Source organism: Choristoneura fumiferana, chromosome 7 (assembly GCF_025370935.1).
Source record: "Choristoneura fumiferana chromosome 7, NRCan_CFum_1, whole genome shotgun sequence".
NCBI classification, from domain to species: Eukaryota; Metazoa; Arthropoda; class Insecta; order Lepidoptera; family Tortricidae; genus Choristoneura; species Choristoneura fumiferana.
This window is the reverse complement of record NC_133478.1, coordinates 13,144,224-13,163,476: the sequence shown is the minus strand read 5'-3', so window position 1 is coordinate 13,163,476 and position 19,253 is coordinate 13,144,224. Positions and strand designations below refer to the sequence as shown.

At 37.0% G+C, this 19,253-nt stretch overlaps 1 protein-coding gene across 2 annotated transcripts in view; it reads right to left on the bottom strand.

The window, feature by feature from the left end:
• The window catches only part of LOC141429739 (arylalkylamine N-acetyltransferase 1-like), a 43,589-nt gene that overhangs the window by 5,540 nt on the left and 18,796 nt on the right, over positions 1-19,253 (bottom strand). For both annotated transcript variants that reach the window (XM_074090224.1, XM_074090225.1), the window contains exons 2-4: positions 12,673-12,800; positions 11,015-11,195; positions 6,797-7,002 (exon numbers count right to left, since the gene is read on the bottom strand). In XM_074090224.1, the coding sequence (XP_073946325.1) occupies positions 6,797-7,002; positions 11,015-11,195; positions 12,673-12,800 (515 nt within the window). The remainder of the gene's footprint in view (positions 1-6,796; positions 7,003-11,014; positions 11,196-12,672; positions 12,801-19,253) is intronic.

The following is a 19,253-nucleotide window of genomic DNA, read 5'->3' as shown; positions in this document are numbered from 1 at the left end:
TAAATATAATTATATAGATAGATACATACTTAAATACATATTAAACACCCAAGACCCGAGAACAAACATTCGTATTTTTCATACAAATATCTGCCCCGACACGGGAATCGAACCCGGGACCTCAAGCTTCGTAGTCAGGTTCTCTAACCACTAGGCTATCTGGTCGTCATTATGAGTTGAGATTGTGTTCTTAGTAATTACATTATGAGTAAACAAAATATGAACACTGTCTGTTAAGAGTTCCGATGTTAGTAATAAAAAATTATGAACAAAAAAAGTATAAGGAAAAAATTGAAGAAGTGATTATATTGAACACAAATCGGTAGTAAAATAAAAAATAGGAATAAGACTTATGAGAGTTAATATGGACCCCCACTAGAAATGCGTCTACTGTTATCAGTCTATGGTACAAAACAGTAGCAAGGTACGTTGCTGATATCTTCTGGTTGGTATTATACCAGTGAGCCCTGGCGATAATTGTATTTAATGAATGTGGTCAGAATTCCTGTATGCCGTAAGTAGTGCTAATTATGAGTACTGCTGTCTTAATTAAACGGTTTAATGTTACGTTGTGAGTAAGGCGAGTAAAGTGCCGATATTAGTCATGCTCTCTGTTTGTTCATTGCTCTTGGTATAGCCCGCTATTTTCCGGAAAAAGTCCGTTTTAAACAAAATCATCTCTAGCCGATACGTCCCACAGCTGGGCACAAACCTTTCCTCGAGAACTAAACTAAATCAGAAAGTAATCTAATTGCCAAAATTAAAGTACCTACAATCAAGGAAGCTTTGATGCTACTAATGTCAAATTGACATCTCATACATCTGCCAAAGAATTAAAATGGCGAAATTAATTATGAAATTGGTACACCCTGGTACGCGATTCAGTTTCCACTCTACATTAGTTAAGTAGCCATGTAAATAAATGGCTACTTAACTTATTTCAGGAGTAAACACAAAAATACACTATGCACGTGCAGGCAATTATTAGTTTAGTTACTCTAATATGCACTGGACATTGTGCGCTGAGTTGTGTTGCATAATAATCGACGTATTGCGATGTTAATTGTTATAATGGTCTTATGAAACGACATAATACTTCCATCTGCTGACTTTGTTCGGTTTGATTACTGCACAAATTGCCCTGTTTCATAAACTTACAGGCGATGTGACAAATGACCATGTCAATTCGAAATACATCGTTGACTTGTCGAGTTCTGTGTTGAATCAGTACATTCGTGTTGGCTATGACATTTAGACCGAAAGGGCCAAATTTTCTTTTTCCAAAGAAAGCAAGCACAACAGCCCTTTTATACTCGTATATGTATGCCTGCGTATAATGTATTGCTAATAAATTTTATTATTTGCTAACTTTTACTTCGCTCGTTTAAACATTAGGTCTTTTGGGACTAAAAGTGGCCTATTTCAGACTTCCAGCTATTTAAATACCAACTACATCCAAAATGGCCTAAAAGTTCCCGTGGGAATTTCCAAATATTACATTGTGAATTTCATTAACGTTATATAAAAAAAACCGCGCCTCATGACTTATATCCTAGCGGTTGTAATTTAACGCGCTTAGGTTAGTTACTGAAAAGTTTATACCAGTCGTTAAGTTTTTTTTAAATTTTGTACTACCTATTCTGCGCAACTTTCTACAGAGTATTAGAAAATAAAAATAAAAATTAATGAAATCGTTAAAGTCATTCTCAAGTTATGGTGTGCCCAAGGGAAATAGGGATTCATTGTTATATTATAATACAGATATAAATTCATATTCTTAATGGTAAGTATATAAATTAAATACATAATTGAGATACTCGTACTTTAGCACACGGCGGCCACGACGTACAAAATACGCGTTCTTGAATCTACATAAGCACGACAACGTCTGTACATGCGTCAATGTTTGCGTAAGATACACAGGGCTGACTATCGCAAAACCCTAGTACTATAAGTACTACCAATGGCATTTAAAGGTGCATATATTAGGTATGTTTTTAGATATGTGCAAATAAATGTAACCTATTATTTATTTAAACCTCCTTAAAATGTGTCTGTCTGTGTATTTAAGCATTTTTATTTTTTTAATTACAATAGATATACGACTACAAACTTAAACGAATTATTTGGTAGGTATTTATTTCATGTATTAATAGCGATAATTTCAGAAAGCATTATTTATTTACAAAAGGAAGTAGGTGGGGTACCGTTACCATTTCGCAAAATTAAATATTGCTCCCGAACTTAGTGCCGTGCGGCCGACATAGGTACATCGCGTTTGCGCAACCGACTTGCTTTCCTGCGGTTTTCCTGCAATCTGCGCTTGAGGGGTGGGGTAACTCGAATCGGTGCGCGGCGGAGCGTGGCCATTCTGTACGTTAATACTGTACTATTGTATATTCTGTGACTTTAGTTAAGATGTTAATTGCATCCAATTGCAGCGTGCTTTTGTCATGATAATATGACGTCGTGTCACATCAACAATTCTATTGAGATGTCGCATGATGATGATTTACTCATTGTTATATAGGACAGCGTTTATTAATTGGAACCTTTTCATAGTGACTGCCTTGGTATCCACCAACAAAGCGATGGCTTACTGGGACAAGGTTCTACAGTGAGTGAGCTACGATTCTAACTGTATGACTAGCCTAATATAGGTATATAAATTTGTATTAGGTACTTATGGTAACTTAATACTGGAAATTCATAGATACCAACATTTATACAAATTTCTCGTTACTACGGAATACCTTTTTATTATTCAGGATTTAGTGTGATATTTGTAAATATTATAGATTTTTAGGATTAGAGTAAGTTAGTTTTAGTTCTAGTTTTATTTATTTTTGTTAATTATTATTATATACTATTTGTTTGTTTATAAATAAAAAATCTAGTATGTATGTATGTAAACTCTTTATTGTACAAAAGAAAAATTGAATTGAATTGATTGAAGTATGGGGGGCGACTGAAAAACAGCGTCTGTTAGCCAAGAGATTTTGCTCTGCAAGGCGCAGGCACAAGCTGAGTTGCTTTCCCGTTTAATAGTTTGATTGTAATTATTATTTTGTGATGTGATGTAGCTTGTAAACAAACTATTGAATAAATATCTTTTATTATTATTCCCTTTATTTATTTTAATTCTTATATTAGGTTTTTATAATAGTTATAAAAAGTAAAATACAAAAAATATATAATTATTATAAAAACCTAACCTATTTTGCCGCCGGTAACGGGGCAGGGCCCAAGCTATCGGTGGTCAGGGCCGCAGGTGAGGAACCTTCGGACAATGCGTGCCGTGTCCAGAAGTAGGGATGGACATAAAGAAAACCATCGATGTTTTTTTCGATGCAATGCATCGTAAAGTAGCATCGATGTTATATCGATGTTTAAAAAAATACATCGATGTTTTCCATACATCGATTGTTTTTTCCATAGACATGTTTAAGGTTTTTTTAAGTGACTTTTTTAATTCATCTATGTAGGTACTCGTGCAGTGTACCAACTATGACACCGCACTGGACTGGGTCGATGTTGGTAAAGAGACTTGCCGTGTCGTATCGTTGCTCGCGTGAAAACACTCTAACGTTGACTTATAGATAGATCTACGGCTACAAAGTTATCTGACCCGGTGATGAATGTGGGACTATAAACGTCAATCATAGAAAAATGTCATGCTAGCATTGCCAAGATGCGATCACAGCGCCGCCGTCACCGGGTTAGATAACTTTGTAGGTCTATAATTGTAATTATTACGTTCCGATTCACGAAACGAATTTGCATTTTCGTTTCGATGCATCGATTAAAAAACATCGATATTTATTCGATGTTGAGGTAATAAAAATACATCGGTTCAATACGATACATCGTTAATAAACATCGAGTGTTTAAAATACATCGATGTATATCGTCCACCTCTATCCAGAAGTACCGCCTTCTGTATCTGGCCCTTGATCCAGCCATCTAGCGAGAGTCTCTTGAGATGTTGGTCGAGCCTGTTTGCTATTAAACCGTTTGCCGAAACAACTATCGGGACAATGATTGTCGAGTCAACATCCCACATAGCGGTCACCTCGTGAGCCAAATCAAGGTACTTGCTGAGTTAGTCCATCTCGGCCTTCACGAGGTTCTCGTCATGTGGGATAGTGATGTCGACGAGCACTGCGTGGCGTTTTGATCGATCTGTCAGCACGATATCAGGCTTATTGGCTACAATAGTCCTGTCTGTGATAACAGATCGATCCCAATAGAGCGTGGCATGACCATTTTCGAGAACTGGTTCAGGAACGTACCTACCTATCTATAGTACGGCACCTCGGAGTTCACAAGGCCGTATTGAAGAGCAAGTTGCTGGTGGGTAATCCTGGCTATTATTATTATTATTAAGTATATACATAATACCACTGAAACAGCAAATACTTTATACTATTACAAAGGAAGTTGAATTTTACTACCCTACAAATTAATTGCGCTTAATCATAAAAAAACATAAATCATTCTAATAATGTTTCTAAACGCTCTTTATGTTGAGTAGGTACTTAATTCGAAATAATTTTTTATCAAAGGAAGAAGGTCGGTTTTGCAAATTTCAAATTAATGAATCCACAAGTTTTAAGTGATTTTATTATAGAGTCAAAACGTACGAGGCATTATATTTAGCAATAAGGATTTGTATCGAGTTCGGTAAACTTTATTAGGTAGTAACTACGGCAACCAGTCCATAAACTCTTTTTTTACATTTGTATAATAAATTTAGTTTATTCAAGAACTATTTTCAAGGTTGCAATAAAATTGTATTTAGTTTTATTACGTCTGCAATTGTTCAGATCGCGACGAGCGCATTTTTGCACAAGGCCGTATAGTTGGTTTAAAAAGTGTCGGCTGGTGGCCGCTGGTCGCCGGTTTTGGAATGAATCCTTGTCCTTTGGTTAGGTTAAGTTTAAGGTTACCGCAAGCGCACGTGGTGACGTTACTATGTTGATTATTCAATTTGTACTAAACTTTACCCCGGTTTCGCACGCAGATTGGGAACTTCACACATACCATTGAATTGTTTCGCAGATTGCTTAGACGACCGGATGGACAAGTGGTCAGAGAACCTTACTACGAAGCTTGAGGTCCCGGGTTCGATTCCCGGCCGGGGCAGATATTTGTATGAATAATATGAATGTTTGTTCTCGGGTCTTGTATGTTTAATATAAAATATAAGTATCTATCTATATAAGTATGTTTATCCACGTGAATTTCTAAAAATTCATGCGAGTTCTGGTTTGAATCCAAGATCCTCTGAGAATCCATAGGTCAAATCACTAAACCACCACGACTGTAAGCCGCGGTTACGTTAACGTAAGTACCTAATACATCTCTGCCACGTGAAACCTATACATTAGGTATAGTAACAAAATATGCAAAAAAAATGTTTTATACTTCTTTTCATGAGAAAACCTAAAAGGCACGTCCGCTTTTAACATAAATCCACTATGCAAACTTTGTTAGTTCACTAAAAAAAATATTTGCTAACAGTAACAGAAAACATTGTTGCTTGTATCATAACTTGAGTGACAGCAAAACAAAGGCCTACCAGTAGCAGAAAGCTGTTTCTGATCTCAAGTGATATCTGATGTTCCTTTATTAAGTTAAGTTATTGTAGGATTAATTAATTAATATAGGTACTGAAATTAGTTATTGTAAAAGAAAAGATTTTAAAATAGTAAATACATAGATAATAACAATTATAGCAACAAATGCTATACCCTACCAGGGTTTCATGTTAACTTTAAGAGCTTATGTTACATGTATGCACTATATAAATAAATAAAATAAATAAAAAAAGTTAGGTGATGTCTTACAAAATCAGTTTTGCAATATTAGCATTATTTTGGTTCCTAATTAGTAATTTTTTGCTAAACGTCAAGCAGCCTAACTAGTTCAGATATCCTTTTTAGGGTTCCGTAGCCAAAATGGCAAAAACGGAATCCTTATAGTTTCGTCATGTCTGTCTGTCCGTCTGTCTGTCCGTCCGCGGCTTTGCTCAGGGACTATCAATGCTAGAAAGCTGTAATTTTGCACGAATATATTATATATGTATGACAACTATGCCAACAAAATGGTACAATAAAAAATTCAAAAACAATTTTTTTAGAGTACCTCCCATAGACGTAAAGTGGGGGTGATTTTTTTTCTCATCCAACCTTGTAGTGTGGGGTATCGTTCGATAGGTCTTTTAAAACCATTAGGGGCTGGCTTAAACGATTTTTCGATTCAGTGATTTGTTTGCAAAATATTCAACTTTAAAGTGCAAATTTTCATTAAAATCGAGCGTCACCCTCTAAAATTTAAACCGGTGGGTGGAAAAATTTGAAAAAAAATCAGGATGGTAGTAAGTATATCAAACTTACAAGGAAAACTATAACGGTTAAGTTTTCTTGAGAATTGTTAGTAGTTTAAGAGTAAATAGCAGCCTAAGGTATAAAATATACCTAAGCTTGGAATATTCCGTACAAAATACGAAATCCTTAGAAAAATATTACTTCATTTTTTCGTAATGGCTACGGAACCCTATTTCGGGCGTGTCTGTCACGCTCTTGTTTCAGTGTTACGAGGTTTTCGAATGACCTGGTCTGGTTAAAGTCGCGGGTTCACGTTGGACGCAAGCCGCTTCTTACCGAGGCAACTGGAGGGCTATGGGGGAGGCCTACGTCCAACAGTGGACGTCCTGCGCCTGATATGATGATGGCGATGACGAGGTTTCACATGGCAGTGACGTAATATTATTCGGGTTCTAGGTAGAACTTACTCTGTCTCCTCGCAGAGGACCCTCATGAGCCCGCGCCCGCGCCACTCGGAGTGCGTGGACGCTATCCTGATCTCCACGACCTTGTTGCAGTGCTTTGCCACCTTATCCCAGATCCTGGCTTCTCGGTCCAAGTGCCCCAGCACTTTGATGATGCGTCTGAACTTGAGGTTCGAGCACTCTTCGGACTTATCTGTATAATCGGCTTCCTGTGAAAAAAAAACAATTAGTTAATCTTCCCGGCCTGATAATCACGCACACTGCCACTGAATCTGAGTCATAATTTTTATGTAACTAGCTTTTACTTCGGCTTCGCTCGCATTAGACTGGCATTTGAATTAATATTCCAGGACTATGTAAAATTCCCGTCCGATTTCCCAAAAAATACTTTTATTAATTAGTTTTATTTCTGAAGTAGGAACTGTCATTAAAATTGGTACCAGTCTATCGAAATCGTATCAAACACACACACACGTAAGCACACACTCAGAAACTTTCGTACTTATAACATTACAAAACCTTGATCGGCCTGAAATTTAGATAAACGCAAACAGTTGCACGATAACTACCAAAATTGGTATTTAACTAGGTATAATTAAAGCCCTATTGTGATTTATTTTGTTTAATAAAATCAAAGTAAACAATCACACACAACACACACAAACATCACGCCTGTATTCCCAAATGGGGTAGGCAGAGCACATGAAACGCTACGGCTTCGGAGCCACTTTCAGCAATTTTAGGTTTTAATTTTGACAAAAACGGTACAATAGTGACAGGTTGCTAGCCTGTCGCTACGGTATACTTATTAAACAATGTAATAACTAAAATACATGAATAAAAAATAAAAATATAACTTAAATAAAAAATCACCAACTAATAAATGACACATAACTAAAAAATAAAAATAAAATAACCTAAAGACCCCCCCCATTCCTGCATCGTGCCCGGCACTATTGTGATTCAAAGCGACAAACGGAGTTCTTGTTCCACGTTTACTTTACCTATCCCACGATACGACATCAGCTGGAAAATTACGGCGTGTAAACACAGCTAAAATTTGTCAGATTTTTTTAAACATACGAGTAAGACGTACATTTCGGGGTGTGTAGGTTCCATGTTTGCTTGTGCGTTGTCACAGCCAACGATGTACATCAAAATTTAATTTAGTTCGACATATTAGTGCTGAGTAATGTAATCAAGACGGATCGGTTTGTTTTGCCCCGCAGTAGACCGGATCAAGCGGTGAAGCGTGAAAGCCCTTCTTTTTGATCCTTGACCCTTTCTTAGTGCCTAGTAGGTACTATGGGTATTTCGTTTTTTTAGCATTAGAAAAAACCGGCCAAGTGCGTGTCGGACACGCCCGAAAAAGGGTTCCGTAGCCATTACGAAAAAATTAAGTAATATTTTTCAAAGGATTTCGTATTTTGTACGGAATATTCCAAGTTTAGGTAAATTATATACCTTAGGCTACTATTTACTCTATTTACTAAGAGTACTAATAATTCCCAAGAAAACTTAACCGTTATAGTTTTCCTTTTAAGTTTGATATACTACTACCATCCTGATTTTTTTTTTAAATTTTGCCACCCACCGGCTTAGATTTTAGAGGGCGGGGGACGCTCGATTTTAATGAAAATTTGCACTTTCAAGTTTAATATTTTGCATACAAATCACTTAATCGAAAAATCGTTTCAGCAACCCCCGTAATGGTTTTAAAAGACCTATTAAACCAACCCCACAATACAAGGTTGGATGAGAAAAAAACACACAGAATACAGCCGAGGAAACTAAAACGCGTACCTACCGGGGTGGGACCTTTTCATAATCAATTTCGCTATGAATGTAGATTACGGTCATGTACCTGCTTATTTATTTTTATATTTACCGTCTACCTTTCTGTACCCGTTTTCATGCAATAAATGAATACTTAACTAATGCTTTGGAATGTTAATGGGACATCAGTAACACGAAGGTTCGACCCTGGTAGGTACGCGATTCCCTTTCTTTGACTGTACGTGATAAGTGAAATTACGTAACACTAAACAGAGTTCATAATCGAATATTATTTGTTTAGCGCTTGCTTAACGACATTTTTATCATCGCAAAAGCTTTTTGGATCGTAGGACGGGAATCGAACCCGCACATCTTGTCGCTTTAGGCGCCAGAGACGTCATATATCAACTACAACTGGTTTGCACCACGCCACCTACGAGATGAAATCTTTTCAACAAATGGCCATAAAGATGTAAAACGTTCGAGATAGTAATGGAAAATAATAAAAACTGCTTCCTTATTCGTAAGTAAATAAACAAATATATTGGTAGTAATTCTGCCAACATAAAAGTAGACCCAACTCTCCCCGTTTTCGCGAACGACATAAAATCAATAAGCAATAATAACAGGTAAAGTCAGTTGCCGACAAGGTTGCAAAATGGTTTCCTTTTGCCCTCTTCCCTCTTAAATATAGCGGATCTGAAATAAGATTACGTCAAAAAAACATTATTTTCTACTTATAATTTTAATCGAATTTTACTCGGTAACTTAAAAACCCTGCCAAGCGTGACAGTTTTCCTTTTATATTGGTGTTTAGTTTACTAAATAAATTAACTTTTTTCTTTTCAGACTGTCCAGGGAAGGGATGTTTTCGAGCGTATTCAGGGTGTATCCATATCACTATCTACTCATGACATGAGAATAGCTCATTCTTTCTGAGCTCTGTTTATAATGTTACATTTTTGGTGCCAGGTCACACCTGAACGGAAACTACACGCTTTGAACAATAGACTCCAATCATGGTAGCTAACACGAGCAGAATTTAAAATTTGGTAGGAAAGTAAACGCCGCGCCTGTTTTATTGCGTTTCTTCCTGGAAAATTAATTAGTAGGATAAATAGAATAACAATAATAAATAACGATTTTTTTTCTACAAGTGAACACTTCAAACGCAGAATTACTAAACAAGTTCTACAAATTTCAGACAATTTATCAGTTTCTCGAACGAATCTTATTTGTCCTGTCTGAAAAAACTGAATATGAATTAATGAAGTCTGTCTTAAAAGAATAAGAATAAAAGAATTTATTTGAAATATAACAATGTTACAAAGGCTCATCGGCGGACTCCGCATTAGAATGTTAAGTCTCTTTTAAGTTTTAACAAGTACCTAATTATAATTTAAAATAGAGCATTGAAAGCGTACAAAAGATTCTAATATCTCAAATTTTGCACACTTTTCGAGGACTAAATACCTGCCAAACTAATTTGACAACCATTATCGTCAATGAACAAAGAGAGGAACATTTTCATTATAGTTTCCTCTAATTTACAAAACCATTTTTGCGATGTTAGGTATCCATATATCCGAACAAACGCTGAGTTAACTATGTTTTATTGCAAACTTTGTTACTTTGTCGCTCTACGGCCCTGTACGTAACTCCAAACAAGATTGACGAATGTGTTAATGCGATAAATAAAAAAAATGATTCGTTGCTTTTCAAGCTGATTGTTTGTACAGTGGCCATCAGATATTTCGGAGCGGCCAAGGTGATCAAAAACATCGAAACATGAACTCTAATACCTTAATAATAGAGTGCAAGTGCCTGCTTGCCTGCCGACCTACTAACTGCCAATACTCAACATAAAAATCCCGAAACGAGACCCTATTACTAAACCGTCTATCTGTCCGTTTATCGCAAAGGCGGAATGATTTATAGATAGACTCTAGAATTTTTCATAGCAATTGTAAAATTCCATAATACTCCGCTATAGCAACAAATAATAAGAATCGCGTTTGGTTAGTACGAGAACGTAGCACCGGCTCGTTTCGGTTCACACTTAACCAACGTTTGATTCTAAGTGTCTTTCTAAGTATTCGCTTCTGAGTCTCCGTTTTTTCATATAATGTAACGTGACACGAAATTTAAAAAAAAGATACGAGCAAATTAAGTTTGCATTTAAATTTTAAAATACTTCCACAACTCGGTATCAAACATTTTTTGAGAAATGGAAAAAACGCTTACATATTCCTTCATGTTCCAAAACAAAGCTTATAATTATTATTTAAACGGATATCCTCGTTAAAGCCGCAGGTTCACGGTGGATGCAGGCCGCTTCATCAACCGAAGCCGAAACGGCCTATATGTCCAACAGGTCGCCCTACGGTTGAGTTGATGATGATAATGATGTTGATGATTATTTAATTCGTAAAATCTATTTCTTACCTCCCTCTTCACGATGCCATTGATGACCACGCCAACCATTTCCCCCAGGTCGTCGAAAGCAGCGATGGACACACCGTCGGACAGCGACGAAGACGCATAATCCTCGAGCTCAGGACAACGAGCATCTGGAGTCTCCAGGAGCTCAACTGCCCGATTCATAGGTTCATCGCGGAAGAAGAACCTGGGGAAAGGATTACAGCTTAGGGCCGCTACATACACTCGGAATTCCGTTTCGGAATTTCGAACATTACACACATACGTTTATTTCAATTCTGAAGGCACAGGCCACCATGCGGATTCCGATTCAGAGAAAGGTTCAAACGGGAAACTACTGTCCGTATGTGGTAGGTCCATAGATTTGTATGTATTTACTGCGTTCGAAATTCCGAATCGAAATATCTCGAAGTCGAAGTCTATTTTATAAAAGAGTAACGTGACTGACTGACAGACAATACTAAACCACTGGAGCTGGAGCTCTAGAGGCGAGACATGAAATTTGCACCACATATTCCTTGAGGGTCATAGTCAAACATCACGCCTGTATTCCCAAATGGCGTAGGCTGAGCACACGAAACGTTACCTCTTCGGAGCTACTTTTAGAAATTTTAGGTTTAAATTTTGTCAAAAAAGGGTCCAATAGTTACAGGTTACTAGCCTGCCGCCTACGGACTAGAAAATAAAAGTTATTCATATTTTCGATTCACAGTGACTCCGTAACGTTGATGAATGGTGAACAGCGAAACGATGATTATATAGAGCGACTTGTCGTCTGGGGGTAGAGTAGAGAGCGCTAAACCACGTGGCAGATCTATCGTGGCTCTGGACGATTGCTCCGCATGTATATGCACTCGAATGTCTGCAACTCGGGAGAGATTATACGGCGAGCAACATCTGGGAGGCTAGGTACCTACTACGAAATTCGAAAATCGAAGTTCGTATCGTACCATCCCTCTCACTCTCGTATTAAATAATATAAGTCATAGTAGAAGATCCGAACTTGAAAAGATCTTCACCGGTCTGCTAATAGAATGAAATGTATTTTTATAATAAATTTAGTATTTTAGAAAACGTATTAGAAATGATTTTGATAAAAAATCCTGGACAGGCAGTTTTTTTTATTTTATTTTTAATGATTTTTAATTAAATGCAGACAACCCTATATCAACGTGTTCACAATAAAATGGCGCTTACGTTGATATACAATTTTTTCTATTATCTTATCAAGTGAAAGTAAATGACGTCGACATACCTGTTTAAGTTTATACCTGGCAACCCAGTAGTTCGTCCAAGTAAACAATAGCAACCCAACGTCTACATATTCTATATGTATTATACTTTAAGTTAATGTAAAATTGTCTATAATCTCGATGATGCAACAAAAATTTATTAAAAAATCTTTTTTTTTTAATAATTAAAAATAGCCTGTCCAGGATTTTTTTAGCAAATCCATTTCTAATATATTGTCTAAAATACTAAATTTATTATAAAATACATTTCATTCTATTATCATACCGGTGAAGATCTTTTCAAGTTCGGATCTTAGACTATCAGTGTCATGCGATGTTCGAATTTTGCACTTCGTAGTATAGGGTTTTGTGCCTGACTGATCAGCTGCTGATCACCACTCTGCAAAGAGTGTGACAACTAAGAATTCTTACCGTCTTAAGAACGCGAGCGTGATCTCTTTGTCACTGGCAGAGAGCTTGCGCAGCGTGTAGGCGGGCTTCTGCATGCTGCGCGGGCGCAGGCCAAGCTCCGACAGCTGCGCCGGCAGTTCGTCCGCCAGCTGCAACAGACAGACAAAACTATTAGAAAATAAATCATTATTAAATAAAACTATGGGACAATTGACAGCCAATTGGCCTGGTCCCGAACTTAGCAAAGCTTGTACTATTGGTACTCTCAAAGGATATATTGTTAACTCGTGAATATTATGTCTGTATATTAAACAGCTGTTTATTCACGTCACGCTCCCTGGCAACCCCACTGTCTGTTTTGTGATTTTTTTAAGAGATAAAGCTGATGTACCCAGTGTACCTAATTAGTACCTACTTAAAAAAATTGTACCTCAATATAATCGAGGGTACAATTAATTCAATTTAAGAAATTCCATATGGGTACTTACTTTTTCAGTAAAGAAGAGGCCAAAAATAATTTGTATCGCAGTTATTACTGTTAAATAAGTCGGTTATGGCCAGTTAAATTACTTTTGCAGTTAAATTACTACTGCAATTCCATTGCAGCCGACTGCTGGTACTTACTTAAAAACAACGTTCCAGATTAATACGAACTTCGGGGTTCGCTATCGTCTAGAAACTTTAACAGGGGTACGTGGAGCCATAAGTTTGAGAAACCCTGATCTAAGGTATTTACTTTATGTACATCGTAGAAGGAAAGTACCTAATATTAAATATATAGCTATCCATCTGTCATCTGTTCTTATGACGTGATACCTATTGAGAAAATAATTGATAGTCGTCGTAGTTATTATATTATTATATTTACTATCGTTTTATTATTGAGTGCATACACGACTACACATTTATGACACCGTCTTCCGTGAAACTCAACAACTATCCTTGTGTTTATACATGCCTGACGCTCTACATACAATATATCTTAAATACCTAGTTATATCTAAATAATTCAGCCAACAATCTTTATAAAACAATCACGTTGTATAATGAACAGCTGCCTTGTGCTTAAAGTTCGCCAGAATCTAAATAATTGCATCTGAAATCAGGTTAAAAGCTCTTTGTTGCTGCCCTTCTGTGGGTACCATGTCCGGTTAACTTGCCTTGAAGTCTATTCTATAAATTATATTCGCTATACCTTAGTAAAGGTTGCTAGATATTTCTGCTTGCCGTGCCTTGCTAGGTTTTAGAATAGGAATTGACAAGATTTCATTTTTTTAACACCTGTAAATTACTACAGGAATCAAAAGTGTTTTGGCTCCTGGTCATGGGAAAATATTTATTATAGTTTATTTCTCCATATTAAAAAAATACACAAAAACATAAAAAATATATCTGAATTTGCCAACACTACCACAGAATAGATATGTTTCCTTTGCCTTTTTCACCAGAAAAAGGAGCTGTCATAATTTTGACAACGTCTACGTCAGATTCACGTGATCTTTTTTTTTAAATAGAGACTAGACAAAAGTAATTATCTATTGTGTGGTAGTTTTGAAGTTATGCCCTTTTAGAATAAGCACATCTTAAAAAAATTGTACTGAATTAATTAATAATCGAAGCGAAATTTTAAAAATATACGTAACGTATAACCTAACGTATTGCTCCTCTCCTCTCATCCACTCAAAGGTTGACTTGTAGAGATCCCTTAAAGGGATAAGTCCGCCTTTGTACAAGTATCTTAAAGTTTGTTTGTTAATTTTCTTTTGTACAATAAAGAGTTTACATACATACATACATACATAATATCAGCGTCTGTCTTAGAAATATGAAATCTTGTCAATTAAGACATATTTGTTCTCCTCCCGTGGGTGTCAGTAAAAGCGACTAATTTACCGGTGGTCGTATTGATTGTTCAATCTCTCGCGATCGCATTACTCATCTCTTTCTATCATCGTCCTAAACCGAGTGACGGAAAGAAATGATGAAAACGATTGTGATTGATGTCAGATTGGGCAGCAACACTTTTTGCTATGATAGCTGGGTATATGTACCTATACTGAGTTTCATCCCAATCCGTCGTGTTCGCATCGTTTTAGAGTGAAAGAGTAACAAACTCACATACGCACGCACACACGCACTCGCTTTATAATTTTACAAAGATATTAAAAGAAACATCTGGTCTCCCTTGAATACCTTATGATTGTAATTATCATAATATTTAATGTATCTGATATAATATGGGAATATATTTATGGGAAGAACTCATTGACGCATCTACTGCATATATATTGCTTACTGACCGAGACTGGTGTAGTTATCTTAACGTAACTCATTCATAAACCCCCCAAATCCCGATCAAATTTACCCTTTCAAATTCCGATCGAGCGTCTCTGCAATGTACAGTCAAGTGTAAAAATATGAACTTATTCAAAGTTTCAAATACCCACCACAGACGCAATAAGGCCGTAATAACGTATTTTGGAGTGGATCTAATAGATACTTATTTTTACACTTGACTGTACCTAGGTATACCAAAAATGTTTACTCAAAAATTGGCAGCACGTCTAGCGACGCTGCCAACCCACTGTTCTCATATTATTTCGAACCTTCTCGAACTGATGGACTGATAAAAATTAAATGTTTTCAATAATTCGTCAATCCGATTTGAATGAAATTTAATGCATGATGTACAGTCAAGGGCAAAGATATCGACACGGCCAAAGTTGCAAAAATATGTATACCTTAATGTCAAGTGCATAAAGTCGTGTATACATATTTTTGTAACTTTGGCCGTGTCGATATCTTTGCCCTTGACTGTACATAGATATAATGACGTGCTAAAATGTAATGTTGATTACTTGGCAAATAATTAATCTGAATCTGAAAGAAAACCAGGGGGGGGGGCTACTACCAAGTTCGAATTTTCAGTTGATAGTATAGGGCCAGATGAGCGTATAACTGAAGTGTTAGATAATTCCACTGTCTTTCAACGCAAAATTATCAGTGCAAGTCTTTTAACAAGATAATATCTACGCCAATCCTAATCTTTGTTATGTGCGACAAGGTCCGTTTGGTATTGCAAATATCTCTCTCTGTATTTAGTGCCGTGAATACTTGTATCTATTCATTTAATCAAAGCTACGGTTAGATATTTTTCATCACACTTGCTCGTAAACAGTGTCGTAACATGCAGGCTACCTTGGTTGCAACCCTCCAAATAAAACCCTCGACCTTAATGTGCTTGTCATGAAACCCGTGGTCGGTAAATGAGTCATTGTGCGTACTAATTTTGTTGTCATGAAGCCCAAGGTCGGTAAATGAGTCAATGCCCGTACTGATGCACGCAACCACCGCCCGTCAGGCGCATGCTGCGGGAGGGGGAGGGCGGAGCTGCCAGGAGCGCAGCCTAAGGTATCGCCAATATTTGAAACAATTATATTTTTTCTTTTAGAAATATAAAATTCTACTCGCAAATGTGATGAAACACATTGTATATGTCGCACGGGCGGTACTTGAATTACGAAAATCGACTCATTAAAGCCTTCAGTCTTCGACTTCGGGCTTCTAATAGACTCGCGTTCGTAATTCGTTATTTACCGCCCTTAAGACACAATGTACTATTAACAGTTGCCAACAAGTTATACCTACAAAGGCATTTATTATTATTTAACTCCAATGTTTTATGATATCAATTAATTCATCGTGCAATAATCTGCAATTCTGCATATTAAGTTGCTGAGCGGTAGATTCTACATATAAATATGCACATCTTTTTTACAAAGTTGAATATAAATTTTAGCCGTTTTTGCGTTCTTGCGTATATATATATATATATCCCAAGAAAAATCATTTTTTGTTTCGCGTTTCTTCAGTCAGTTCCTCATTCTAGATCGCAAAAACTAATGATTATTGATTTGCATACTTCATTGATTGGCATATTTTATATCTTAATCGTTTAATCATTTGTATGTCATTGCATAGTGTAAATATAATTTTTGTTCAGTATAACGATAACCTAATATTTGGAGACCAGTAATGTAACCTATTAAGATAAGTGGGCGATTTTAAAATAGTTTGTGTAGTTGTTTATATTATTATTGAAAATAAAATAGAAGAGTAGTTCAGCTATCCAAACTACTCTTCATAATTACTTACCTTGCGACAAAATGCAACCAAAGTACATATTCCGAAGGAACTTCAAGGTTCATGTTCCCACAAGGGCTGAATGGGCAGAAGGACTGACACTGCCGGAAGGCAGTGAAATTCATGGTACACGGATGGATCTAAAATGAAATCCGGTACAGGAGCCGGCATTCATGCCAAGGACTTTAACAGTAGCGTAAGCATGGGAAATTATGCAACTGTCTTTCAAGCAGAGACGTATGCAATTATCGCCTGTGCACAGGAGAATATAGATAGGAAGTAAGGGAAAAAACCATCTATATACTCAGTGACAGTCAAGCAGCCCTAAAGGCGCTCACATCGCCAAAGGTTGACTCAAGACTGATCTATAATGGAGTACAAGCACTAAACAAGCTTGGCAGACGCAATAGAGTGAGACTGGTTTGGATCCCAGGACACAAAGGCTTCATCGGAAATGAAAAAGCAAATGAGCTAGCAAGGGAAGGGTCAAATGAACAAAAACATAGGGCCGAGCCGTATGTGGGACTCTCACAGGGAACCATGAAGAATGCCATAAACGACCACACCAAACTTAAACACCAACAAGAGTGGAAAAACACTGGAAGGTCTAAAGCATTCAAAACGATTCATTCGAAAATGTCAGCACAAGCTGGACTAAAAAACTCTGGACACTCAGTAGGAAACAACTCCGACATATCGTCGGGGCATTCACAGGTCACTTCAATACTAAACACATACTAGTAAAGATGGGACTACAGGACAATGAAGTCTGTAGGATATGTGGCGAGGAAGACGAAACAATGGAACACATTATGTGTGAATGTGACGCCCTCGCCAGATCAAGAATGAGACTCTTTGGCGACGGATACCCCGCACAGGAGACTTTAAGGCACTACCGCTACGTCAAATCATCCAATTTATGGACGAGGTGATAAAGGCAATAGAGTAAGTGCGAAGAGGGGTAATTACACAAAAGATCCCTACGGGTCGAAGTGTATCCGCAAGGACCCCTAACGATAAGATAAGATAAGATACCTACAGAAGTTTGTTTAAGCGCGGAGAATCCCTCCGAAGACACCTTCCTCTTGACACTACTTGCGTCCTCGACATTTTGTTATGCTTAGGGTTACCACCCGTCCCGTATATTCGGGACTGTCACCGTAATTGATCATCCTGTCCCATATTACTACATGCCCCATATTTGTCCCGTATTTCGACAAAATAGAGCAGGCATAATTTTAACTTTGTGTATTTAATACTTACTTTTGATAGGTAGCAGCTATGGTTGAGATCAGAGGGTGTATATCTGTTAGGAAACACATTGTTTGTCTCTCGCTACTTATGGTACTCGTATAGTTGAAAAGCATATCTCTATCTATTGGCGTTGCATATGTTATTTACGAGTTTTGGGCATCAAAAGAGAAACCGTCCCGTATTAGTTCCTAGAAGTTATGGCAACCCTAGTTTACTACTTCGTCATCACTCAATGGCTAAATGGAAATGGTAGTTGAAGACTAGATTGACCTATCCACTTTCAATCTGTTTACTACGAGAGGATATTCAGACCAGGTGAAGGGAAATTATTCTGGTCATGGAATTATTTAAGCACAGTTAAATTTAACAGTAGCCGAACCTCTTATTTTACCTATGATTGTGTTAATAATTTGAATCATTTCTTACTGCCTTCGTGCTGCCATTCACAGCGACAAGGTATCAAAGGTTAAGCTACTTTCGTGCTTGAATATAAACAGTCACGAAATATATTTCGCGCTGTACCGCTTATTTTAGTTTTACCTACAGACTTTAAGTTTCGTCAGTAAAGATCCCCTTATAACTTCACTTTCGTGTGATTTATTTACAAAAACGACATTTTACCCTTACAAAATAAATTAGCACGTAATGTATCATGTAGTGAATTATCACTTTGTTATTTTATTGGAACGTCGCAGTTGTGATTTGTGATGAAGTGACAATTACCACAGATCCGCCACTCTCTCGTGTCGAATTGTTTTTTTCATTGCTTCTCGAATAAATTCATTAATCAATTACAATCTGGTAGTTAGTAACTTAAAATTTATTATAATATCGAAAATACAAACTGAGACATGGATGCACAGAAAAACCAGAAAAAGAGACCAGCCAGGTCTCAGCATTCCGTGCTGCGTCCATACCCCTACACTGCCACTAGACAGGAGTACTGACATAAACTTCTCCTATGCACACATATTTCTCTCAGGTTGCTTTTTTTCTACTACGCTACATAAGCAGCAGCACTAGCGACATCTATGTTTCGCTCTCATCGAGAGACGTACACTCTTTCGGAACTAACCACTCACCCAGACGAGATGTCGCTACTAAGCAATCAAATTATGATTGGTTATTTGGAGTATTTTTTATTTCAACTCCTGTTACTTTTACGGTCATCTCGTAAAACCATATCGAAAACTGAGACATGGATG